This window comes from Aedes albopictus, chromosome 2 (assembly GCF_035046485.1).
Source record: "Aedes albopictus strain Foshan chromosome 2, AalbF5, whole genome shotgun sequence".
In the NCBI taxonomy this organism is placed as follows: Eukaryota; Metazoa; Arthropoda; class Insecta; order Diptera; family Culicidae; genus Aedes; species Aedes albopictus.
The window spans coordinates 93,028,629-93,041,418 of NC_085137.1; the positions used below are offsets into that span (position 1 = coordinate 93,028,629).

General features: G+C 39.8%; 1 protein-coding gene across 1 annotated transcript in view; it reads right to left on the reverse strand.

The window, feature by feature from the left end:
- The window catches only part of LOC109431811 (platelet-derived growth factor receptor alpha), a gene marked incomplete in the record, with an annotated part of 65,530 nt that overhangs the window by 18,396 nt on the left and 34,344 nt on the right, over positions 1-12,790 (reverse strand). Inside the window, 2 exon segments of the mRNA XM_062850066.1 lie at positions 1,945-2,064; positions 3,423-3,589. Coding sequence (XP_062706050.1) covers positions 1,945-2,064; positions 3,423-3,589 — 287 coding nt within the window.

Below are 12,790 nucleotides of genomic sequence, written 5' to 3' on the forward strand. Positions count from 1 at the left end.
TGGTAGCCGTTAATTTTTTTCAGAATTTATACACCGCTTGATAGCCGCTGCAATGTGTACGTCAATTACCACTTGAAGCAATTCAGTACGGGTGGGCAATGGTCGTTTTGTGTGGGATTTACCGAAAACACAGCACAAGCTAACGATAAAATTCACAAAAAAAAAGACAGACGACCAATCACTCATCAACCGTGCTTTTCTGGTGTAGTTTGGCAATTCAACATTTGCCGTCGTTTGGCGTCGTCGTTGATGTGCAATTTATGCCGCCACCATCTTGTACTAATGAGTGTGATCGTAAAACAATATCCATCAGGAGTTATTTTAAAGTGCACTTAAGAAATCATTCACACAAAAGCGTTCTCGACTTTCAATACATCTGTGCCATCTGAATCAACACTGCATGCTACAGGATTTCCCTTCCGTGACTGAGTTAGTTTTACTCAGAACTCGATAAGACTGAATTTCCATTCCAAGTAGAACGTTGTTGCCATCAAAGAGCATTTATAGTTCAAGTTTTGTGTGAAATTTCCCATGCGTGACTTATTTAGTTGTTGTCCAATTTAAACCGACTGGTGGCTATCGCTTCAGCTATCGTTATAATGATTCGCCAACTGTAGCTAACGACAGTAACGAGACGGAAGAATACCTAATGCTGCAATACATTTTTGCTGAACTCTATTACAACCGTACTAATTATCAGTACAAATTGATCAATAATTCAGTAAATTGTAATGAAACTCAACAATTTGTTTTGCTGAATGAGTCAATCATGGGATATGTCAGTAAGAGTATGCAAAAGTTAATTAACAATACATATGTACCCATCTACCGCTAAGCGTTCGGTAATGATTTTTTGACGAAATTCTGTAAAAAAAACCAATTTCGGTAAAATTTTTTTGTTTATCTGTCAAACTTCGGTAAAAGTTGCTACCTTTACCGATTTTTTCCTGTAAAACAAACTTAACGGTTGAGATTTCGGTAAAACATTACCGAAGTCAGTGATTTTTTCTAACTGTGTACACAAAATGGTCTGTCCTCCCAAGCAGAGTCTGACAGCAAATTGAAAACAAATTTTGATGTTGTGATATTGCAAATTATGATAACTCAGGTTGTTGTCGTTTTGGTCGTTTTAACGGTTAAAACATCAAAAATGAGAGCAGGAAAATGTTCTTGTAACACCAAGTTGATAACAATTCCTGCTATCAGTGATAGCAAATTAATAACTGTTTTTGCTATCAGTACCAAAAAATGGAAAAAATCGTTATATATAGGGTTTTTGATTGCTATGAAATCCTAAATGGCACAAGATAATTACACTAATGGTATATTCTTAGAGTGATTATACAAGGTTACCTATAAATTTTGAAATAACTTAAAAGCTATTTTTTTTATAATAGTTTGAAGTGACAGCAAAACGCTAAATTTGAAATCAAATGTAGTCAAGACAAACTGATATCAAAACGTGATTTCAATTTGCTGCTGATTACAAATCGAGTTCTCGATTTGCTATCATTTTGTTGTTAGACTTTGCTCGGGCTAAAGTTGCTGATAGAAACTCAGCTGATAGCGTTGACCAATCCAAATTCCTGTGTGGCATTGGTTTGTGTTCAGATTTCCCGTGTTAACCTATCTGTAAGAACTTTGTTAACATCTTTTGTTTTCACGTATATGAATAGGATTGCAGTAGGTTTCGTGAGACTTTTTTTGGACAACTCAATACTCTTGGGATCGTTTCGGCGTATAAGTCTTCTCGTAGAATCAAAATCTATAGTTTGATTTTTTCTTTGCAAATTGAAGAAAGATATTCAACTGTAGTTTTTGATTTTACGAGAAGACTGATACGCTGAAAAGATCCCAAGAGTACTACAGCACCAGTCGTGATTAAAACAATAGTTGACAGCATATAAAAAATCCTTAGGAGTAAAAATCACAATGAGTACTTACCGACTGTCCAGGTAATCTTGGGATTCGTTCCGAACGCAACGCAGTGAAGGGAAAGCTTCTCGCCCTCCACCATGTTTGTTTTTCCTATTTCTGTGCTTTCAAATTTAACAATAACATTTGCTGTGGATGAAACGGTAGGAAAAGTAAAAAAAAAAATGAAAACTCAATTAATCATATGTGTCAAATGCATAGCTTTACATTTAAGAAAAACTTTTCAAATTGATGGTCTGGTCAAAACGTGAATAAAACTCTGATGTAGAACTTAAATTAGCCAAAAAATCATCTTGTACCGACTTTTCGAACCCTCTAAGCAGAATACCCTCTTCGAATGAGTGTAATCAGTTTCGTACCTTTTAATTCCGCCCTATGTTTCTTATCCTTTGACAGATACGCGTATTCCGACTACCACTTGTAATCTTCCTCAGTGTCAGTTATCAGTAGTGGATAACTGACACTGAGGAATATTACAAGTGGTAGTCGAAATACGCGTATCTGTCAAAGGATAGGCAACATAGGGCGGAATTAAAAGGTACGAAACTGATTACACTCATCCAAAAAATCACATTTTGATTGATTTGAGGTTATTAGGAAGGATTATTAGAAAAAGCTATAGTTGTGCGGCTGTAATTCTAGTCAAAATCTGTTGACAACCACTGACAATTCAGCATGATGCATTTTCAGCCACATCCGTTCAACCGTTCTAAAAAACGGTGCTCTAGAAAATTTGAGCTATGTACTCTAAGTACTGTGTCCTTTTAAGACAGTTCACAGAACATCTTTAATTTCGATTGGACATCAAATTGTAGCAACACAGATAAAAATAATGAAATTTACACGTCATGTAAACTTCAGTTTAGTCATGTAAACTTAGTGTTATGATGGTTTACATGATATATCATGTAAATTTGTGTTATATGTCATGTAAACACACAGAGTCATGCTGAATTACATGACATATAATGGAAGTTTACATGATATTTTATGACTTTTACATGATATGTCATGTAAACTTCGGTGATATCCCACGCTCCAAACATGTGCATCATATATCACAGAATTTTACACTCTTTTTTCGATCTGTGAAGATCCAAGATAAGATGATATGTTAAAACAATGTTTTAAGAGGGATAAGCTAGTAAATACAAAAGCTTGAATGCTTCATATACTAAACCATAAAAATATAAAAAAAAAAATGTTGAAAAAGTTGTCCGCAACAATTGTTTTTCGAGTTTTTGAAATTTGTCTGATTTCCCAAACCAAAATTTGAAGTCAATTTGGTTTTGAAGAGGTTGTGAGAACCATCATAAAACCCCAAAAGATTTGATTTGGTTCTATGGTGGTTCTCAGCATGTCTTCGAATCTGCTTGACTTAACAATGTTACTTGGGTCATTATTTGAAAAGTTTTTCTCTATTTTATGAACCAGAAACACAGTGCTACTATTAATTCAAGATGATCACCTCAATTTCCGAAACTTACCTACTACATTAAAAGTTCTAGACGCATTCAGCGCCCGCACGCTACACGTGTACGAGCCGGCATCGGATTCGAGTGCCCTGCTGATGATGAACTTGCGTTCTTCCTTGATGATTTTGTAACGATCCCGAAGCGAATCGATTTCGCTAACGTTTTCGCCGTCTTTTGACCTGGAAGAGAGAGAAAGGAAAAAAAAAAACTGTACAGAAAACGGAAACCGGTGAAAATTCTGGCCGAACCCCTCGGATACTCGCTTTTTTATTTTTTTTGCTGTATTGTGGGTAGTGAAAAGGATGACGAGTCGAAGCACCGAGCCATTGGCCGGTTGACCTGGTTAAGTCTTTCCGAGTGGTGGGTGGTGACGTAGAACAAAGGATAAATCAAGGTACCGAGTCTAAAATTAGAACCATCGGAGAAAGGCTCTGTGTTTTTGGGACGACCGCTGTGGGTGACTAACCACACTCAGCACCGGCAGCGGCGGCGGCGGCGGCCTGATGTAGGATAGAGAGTTTGCAGTGTTCTCGGAGTTATTTGCCCTCGGACGGAGCAGCAATGAATGTGCGGGATCCGATCGTCATAAAGTGACTCTGATTGGTAGCGTTTTGAAACGAAGAACCACCATAACTCAAGTAGTCACCACAGTTGTTGGTGTTTAAGGACAGATGCTGCTTTCTGTTGGCGTGCTTTTCATTTTCCAGAATAAATCCCGGGCTGGAAGACATGACGTTACCGGCTTCAACAGCACGGCGAACCACATGCTAATGAGATGCTAATTTCCCGAAGATGGTGAGAATTATTCAACGTGTGCTCGTTCGCATTGGCGTTCTCGCTCGACAGAAGTCGTTGGCAACGGAAACCAAGCGGGCGAATGTGATTGAGTAGGTGTACAGTCGAAAGGATTTGCGTGCAACCAGGCAATTCGTAAATGATGTTAATGAATTGGTCATCGCCATTGGGAGCTGGAGCGAGATGGGGGCTTTATTGTGTGTCGAATGTGTGGGATTAATTGCACTTATTGAAGCACAATATTGAATTCTCATTGGTTAGGTTAAATATTTGGGTCAGTGTCCAGGGAGACAGAAAATAATTGGTGATCACCAGGAACTCCTAATCCACAATATTGAGAAGGCCAAAAAAGATTCTACGTAGTTTATGGACAGCGCCTAGTGGGCTGTTAAAGCTGAAAAATTAGACTTTCACTCATAGCTTCTTCTTTGATAAATTTCCCAACTCGTTTCATGCAGCAGAACGTAAGATTTGCATTTTCAAAGTTTGAGAGAAATTAAAAACGTCCCGTATCATCATATCATCGTCACCAGTTCTGCGATAAAGTTGGTTAACACGTCCTGTCTAGCGTACTTGGAGAGTCGTGGGTTCAAATCTCACCAGGACGTGATTTTTTTTCAACAATTTCTCCATGTCTGTCCATTTTCCAAAACATTTGTGCCTATGAACTTCAGGTTTTTAACGCATGGTTAACACTCCCAATAAGTTTTGGCGACGAGAATTTTAAGGAAATCACGCGAAGCACTAAGAAGCAGAATGGATTCAGAGTTCAAAGCAAGACTTTTGCGTATTCTGGAGAGCCAGCCATAGAAGAGTATGTTCTTCGTGACAAGTTTATCAGTTGGCGAAAGCGACGGTAGTCTGCAGTACATCTAGCAGTATTTGGAGGACCCACGTCGGCAGAATCAGATTGATTTCCTGATAGAGACCCTGTCAGGCAGCATCAGTGAATTCCATTACGATCTCGAAGCGGGACTTATACATTTCATGCTTGGTTTGCAATGTATCAATACCAGCTCGGGAGAATGCTCGAATATATGACTCTTGGCTCGAACCGTAGGCACTGTAGTTCACAAGAAATACTTTCACTACATACACTCAAACCTCCATTTAGGTAGGATCCATTTAGGTAAAATCTATTTAGGTCCCTCCATTTAGGTAACGTTACCTAAATAGAATTTGGTTGTGTTCAGAACAGTTGGAGTACTTAAGATTGATGACGTCATACCCGACATTAACCTATCATTCACCTGTTTTTATTTTGGCCTCCAAACCCAACATAGACCCAACAGTTGTTCGATGTTGGTCCAACAGTGGCCCAACATACGATAAAAATTTACCCGACATTGACCCGACATTCAACAATTTTTCAGTCTGGCGGAATTTTTCAGGGTTTTTTTGTGTTCCGTGCACAGCTAGTCATTTATATGACAAATCTCACCTAAGACCCTCCAAAACCCCCTAAAACGCCCCTGAAGCCCCTCCCCTACAGAAACTCCCTTTGAAGTTCTCTGAAGCTCCGCATGACCATCTTTAAATCTCCTATTCGAGTCACTCTCCCTAGTTAAACTTCTTTGCAACCTTGTACTCCATTTAGGTAATGAACTGAATCCATTTAGGTAATGAATCCATTTAGGTAAAAATTCTATTTAGGCAGTCCCGACCCATTACCTAAATGGAGGTTTTGGTGTACTACCGAAGAAACCGAAAGAAGTTCCATTTGAAGACGCTTGAAGTCGTTTTTCGGTAGAAATTCATCGTTTTCATTGATGTCTTCCCGTACGCTAGAGTCGTGGAGGGTTTGATCTACCGGAAATTACCAGTGACCAGTTTGAGTTTCTTCTTTTTGTTTGCGGCCTGAATTCATGTAAAGATGCGGACGATCGGGCTTCATTGCTGTCCAAGATCGAGAGTAGCCGGGGTAATTACCCGGTGTATTACACTCACTGAGGATCCCCAGCGACTTCTGAATCTCGGGAAGAATCGAGAAGTCCGCTAACAAGAATCCTACAAAAGTCAAGATAAATATCTGCTCAACAACAGTAACAGAAACCATCATCTGTGCCGAATACTTTTTACTCCTTGTAGAATAAATGCTTTATTCCAAGAATTGCAATTACATCCAACATCAGTGCAAGTTATGCAGGAATGTATGATATTGGGAAAGGTACTGCGCCTGTTTTCAATCAAAGCCGAAGAAAATCGCGAAGTCACAAGGAATCTATTCTGTTAATCAGATGAGCGATACAGCCAATCAAAAATTTACTACAGTTGAACTCACCGAAAGGTTGGATAACGCAGCGGATATAACGTTGCCATCACAAGAAGTCTTGCCGGTGTCTATCACCGATTGCAAGAGAGTTCGTGGGGCAATATCAGGCTGGATTCATGGGTGAACGCGCTACAACGAACCAGATGTTCGCCATCCGCCAGGTGTTGCAGAAATGCCGCGAATACAACGTGCCCCCCACATATCACTTGTTCATCGATTTCAAATCGGGGTATGATACAATCGAACGAGAACAGCTATGGCAGATTATGCATGAATACGGGTTCCCGGATGAACTGATACGATTGATCAAGGCGACGATGGATCGAGTGATGTGCGTAGTTCAAGTATCAGGGACACTCTCGAGTCCCTTCGAATCTCGCAGAGGGTTACGGCAAGGTGATGATCTTTCGTGCTTGCTGTTCAACATTGCGTTAGAAGGTTTAATAAGGAGAGCGGGGATAAACACGAATGGGACGATTTTCACGAAGTCCGTTCAGCTGCTTGGTTTCGCTGATGATATTGATATTATAGCTCGAAAATTTGAGACGATGGCGGAAACGTACATCCGACTAAAGAATGAAGCCAGGCGAATCGGATTAGTCATTAATGTGTCGAAGACAAAGTACATGTTGGCAAACGGCTCTACGGAGGAATCACCGCGCCCGCCACCCCGAATTTATATCGACGGTGATGAAATCGAGGCGGTTGAAGAATTCGTGTACTTGGGCTCACTGGTGACCGCCGACAACGACACCAGCAGAGAAATTCAGAGGCGCATTGTGGCAGGAAATCGTGCTTACTTTGGACTCCGCAGAACTCTACGATCGTATAAGGTTCGCCGTAATACGGAGTTAACTATCTACAAAACGGTCGTCCTCTATGGGCACGAAACATGGACCCTACGTGCAGATGACCAACGCGCCCTTGGAGTTTTCGAACGGAAGGTGTTGCGTACCGTCTATGGCGGAGTGCAGATGGAAGACGGGACTTAGAGAAGGCGAACGAACCACGAGCTGCATCAGCTGCTGAGAGAATCAACCATCATCCATGCCGCGAAAATTGGGAGGCTACGGTGGGCGGGTCACGTCATCAGGATGTCGAATAGCAACCCGAATAAAATGGTTCTCGAGAGTGGAAGGCGTGGAGCGCAGCGAGCTAGGTGGGTCGACCAAGTGGAGGACGATCTGCGGACCCTACGCAGAGTGCGGAACTGGAGACAAACAGCCATGGACCGAGTGGATTGGAGACGGCTACTATGCACAGCAGAGGCCACCCCGGCCTAAGCCTGATCGGTAAGGTAAGTATCACAAGAAGTCTACAAGCTAATGGGTTGTCCAGCCGGAAAACAGTCATCGATCAACACTATTGATGCTTCTGGAGACAGAATGGGTCTCATTTTGGAGTTGTCTGGCTCAATTACCTTGAATAGAATGTCCAAGTAATGAAAGTGTTTCGTGTTTAAGGCTGATGATCTCATTTTTTGGAGCTGAATACATTAAATTCTCCGGACTTTGGGGTGTTCTGCAGTTTGCAACCGAATATCAATGGAGCATCATTAACAAGTTGAGAGCCTGGTCGATCGTGTGAAAGCAAGTCAAAGCATGGACAGAAACGTTTTTAAAGAGCGTATGGTGCGTGAGAAAGTGGGCTGATTTATTTATTTATTTCACGATGACGTGGTAGCATCCCTCCAGGAAGTCCTTCTGGGATTCCACAGGAATTCCATCCGCGATTTCTTTAAGAAAACCGTTCCAATTTTTCCACAAATTTGTGCCAGGAGTTTCTTGTTGGATTCCCATGATGAGATTCTTCCAGAGGCCATTTAATTCCTTTAGAAGTTCCCTTCAGAAGTTGAAGTTTCTCCTGAGATTCCTAAAGAGATTCCGTTTAGGATTCCTTTAAGAGCTCTTGTCAGGATTCCTCAAGGAAGTACTCCCAGGATTTTCCAGATTTTTTTCCTACATTTCTTAAGGATTATACCGAGATCCCTCCAGGATTATACCAGCAAATATTCTCGAGACTTCTCTAGAGATTTCTTCCGTGGTTTCTCAAAAAAAAATATTCTAGGATCCTTTTAGAATGTCCTTCTGTGATTCCACAGGATGCTATATCAGGGATTCTTTTATGGGTTCCTTTCAGGCGTTTCTTCAGAGATTTCTAAAAGTTTCTATATGTGTTCCCTCCGACAACTCCTTTCAGGACTTCCGAGGATTTCTTCCAAAATGTTTAATGGAGTTCCGGGAATTCTCCAAGAATTCCGTCAGAGGTTCTCCTTATATCTTTTTTCGGAATGCCTTAAGAATTTTCTTTTCGATTGCCAGAAGTTATTCCTGAAAAAAAAGGAATCCCGGTACGAGCTGTTTGAGGAAAACCAGAAGGAATTTGCTAGAGTAATTCCTCAAGAAAATTATATATTAACTTCAGGAGAAATTCCATTAACAAAAACTGCAGGAGGAATTTCCATTATAAATATCCGAAAGAATTTCAGAATGAACTTCCGGAGAAATTCTGTAAGGATCTGCAGGTATTCCAAACGGAACTCTTGGAGCAAACACGAAAGAAGTTCCTAAAGCAGTTTTTGAGAGAATCCCAGAGTAACTTTCCGCGAGAACTCTGGAAGAATCCCAGTTACGGAGTACGGATTACGGGATAAATTCCAAGAAGAGTGCCTGAAAAGAATTATTAAAGGAAGCCCAGATGAAATTGCCGAAGGCATCCACGAAGCAGTTCCTGCAGAAATTCCAGAAGAAATTCTTGACAGAAACCCAGACGAAATTCCCTGAAGGAGCTTCCGGAGGAATCCCGAAATGAATTCCCGAAAGAATCCTGGAAAAAGTTCTTGGAGGAGTCCCGGAAGAAGTTTTCGGTGGGTTTACTGTAGGATTCCCGGAAGAAATCTTGATGCAATCGCAGAAATAGTTTCTGAAAGAATCCCGGATGGAGCTTCTGGAATAATCCTGAAGAAGTTTTTTTTTGTAGTAATACTGAAAGTAGTTCTTGTAGGATTCCTGGAAGGGTCTCAGAAAGAATTCCTGGAGAGCTTCGAGAGGAACACCGTGTGAGATTCCTGAAAGGAATCGCTGACGGAATTGTGGAAGGAATTTCTGAATGAATTTCAGAAGGAATCCTGATGCTATCCCCGTAAGAACTCCTGGAGGAATTCCGGGTGAAATTTCTGTAATTCCCAGCAATATCTTCCAGGAACACGTTCTGGAAGTCAATTAAAACTTCTGAATACATCCCAAATGAAACTTATAGAAGAATCTCGGATGGAATTCCTGGAGAATTTCCAGAACTCCTTGAGAAACCCCGGAAGAAAGTCCCAGCCAGAAGGAAGAAGTTCCTGGAGGAAACTAAGGAGTCTCAAAAAGGATCCCAGAGGGAACTTTTGAAGTAAATGCAAAAAGAATTTCAGATTGAGCTCCTTAGGAGTCACAGGAGTCGCATCATCCATGAAAATCTGGCAAAATATTTCTAAGTTCAAATCGTAAACAAGATCACGAAACTTCAAAGACTGCAAATAGTTTACCTTAGCAAACCCGGCGTGCAGTGCCCTACGATAGTTAATGCGACGAAAATAAAGTAGAGTTAAATAAACTTTTACTCACAAATTCCAAATAGGATGAAAACGAAGCGATTACAGTACCGATTGATTCCGTTATTTTTGTTATCATTCATGCTCACTTCTAACAAAAAAAAACAAGAATAAGTGTAGAGTTAGCATTAGTTAAAATACACAAAAATAAAAATTAAAAAAAAAAACAAGAAACAAGAAACGGACAAAAGAGGCAACAAAGAAGGTGCGGCGATAACTTTTTATCAACCTTATCAACTCCTAATATCAACAACTCAACCGAGAGCTTCGGCAGTAGAATGAAACGGAATCGACGAAACTCATGAATCTTCGAGAAGAATGCTGCGCGGGCAATAATGTTGCCACAAAACGTAGTACGATAAACAGAAGCGGAAGAAGCAGATCTACCTTATTCGGAAGATTTTCAGGTAAAATAATGCCGCCAAGAAGAAGCGAAGTGCAAGGAATTGGAGCTGTTATGTCGTTATCAAGAAGATCGGAAGTTTTACCAGATGCCAACACTAACCACGCTGCGTGCCGCGATTCGGCAGGTGCAGTAATAAGGACGAGTGTCTTTTGGCGAACAAACGTGAGGTGATTGAAAGGTGAAAGCAGCACTTCGATAAGTAAGTAGAACGGTGCAGAGAGGCAATAACGAAGGAAACCATTTAATTGAGTGTTGTTTGTAGTGACCGTGCGCCGATTTCGGAGAAGTCAAGAAAATCGATGCATGTGTAGACACGCATGAATGAACGGAAATCCATCCCTTCATCACTAAAAATTTCTTCATTCCAAACGACAGCTAACTCACCAATAAATTTAAAAACTTCTTCAAACTTACCCTGCTTTCTGTCATGGATCCCGCATCATTTCATGCACTTTCAACCTTAAAATAATCAAACACCATTTTCACTTTAGCCATTCAAAACAATTTATTTACAAAAACGCACATTTTAATTCACTTAATCACCAAATTCCATCCGTTCGTCTCAAACATCGTTCATAAACTGGCTTCTCCCGTCCGCCGTGCTGGGCATGCCCGTTCACGCTTTCCTGCTCATCCATTCGTTTTTCCTTCATTCTCCCCTTCCTTTCTTCACATCGGGTCGTCCGTCGGTCAATGCAACGCAAAAGAGCTTTCCGAACACGCCTCGGCATCGTGTACCTACTTCGAAACCTAAAGCTCAGGTAGAACGGGTTGAACTGCGCATCGTTGTTTTCTATACAGGTACACTCAGTAAAATAAGTGTGTGTGAACAAATTGAATTTATATCAAAACTTTTCTTTAGCCATTCAATATCACTACATTCGCCTTCTTCTCTATTCCTTTTAATGATCGATATAATATAAAACAGAATACAGTTTCCTTTGTTTTTTTTTTGTAAGGATACATTTGAAAATATTTACTATTCAGAAATCAGATCCCAAAGGTTTTTTTCTAGGATATGGACAAAAATAAGTAAACCGAAAAATATATTGATCAAACTGCATTGAAAGTTATGCAGCTAATTTCGTGAGCTACGCTATTTCAACATTACATAACTAACCAAAACATCGTTTATGAAAACTTAAAAAAAAATAAAATGAATGTAACATCAGTATACAAAGTATATATCGGTTTACATTATATTTCAATACATTTTTAACAGACTAGTTCAACTAACATATGTTAGCCTTATTGGCGGTCATATAAAAACGATTATTTAATTCAAAATTTCCAAGATAGAAGTCATTTTACCAGCGCGTTTACACCTTCCCACTTAATAATTACTTTTGGAAAATTTACTAATATCAATATTGTCATTATAACTTTCCAAAAATACACTCGCTATCTTTCAATATTTTTTTTTTATCTTAAATGATCGCAAACCCTTTGGAACACACAGTCACAATTTTATGCTCTTGAAATCGTCTTCAAACACCTTACATCCGATTCAATCATAACTGATTTGCACTAAGCTCAATTTATTCTCAATAGAAACACAGTGTAATCGACCACCAAATATCAAGTCTGTATATGGTAAATCCTAAGCTTATATGGATTCATTCTCATGGTTTGAAATGATGCATATTATGTATGTCATCGAAACAATATCTTTCTTCGTCTAGTACAGCTACAACAAGTATTCACACCATCCACGGAACAAAATCTTCTGTAAATTGTAGTATTCCAAACATTTTTTTTTAATAATCACTTAGGAGCCTAACTGAGACTGAAACTCCCATCTGCTTCAGCACACATCCATCCGTCACAAAATTCGTTAACAAACTGACACTCAAATTATTCACAGCAGCCCCCGTCCTGATCAACGAATCCAGAGCCCATCATCATCCACCTATCTCACTCTCGCACATCAATCATTCATATCTCTTTCATTCACGCGTTATCCGTATGGACTACGAGCCGCTGGCAGACTCGGGTCTGCTTTCGAATCAAAGGAAGCATCGCAGGCCATGTAATGTTTGTTTCGCATGCAGTACACTGAACAAAATTGCGTACTAAACCTATTATGCGTCAATAAAGAGTTCTTCATTTTCAATAAAAAAGGTCATTAAAATAAACAGTATGCCAAGGAAAGCTCAGTACACCGGTCAAAGTTTTCGCCTCAAAACTTTGTAATCATTATAAGCAACCACTAAATCGCAGAAATATTTATTTTTACATAGTATTCACCAGATTTGATTGCTCTTTACCCATTAAATTTTATTTGTTTAATATTCATCCCCTATACATCACTA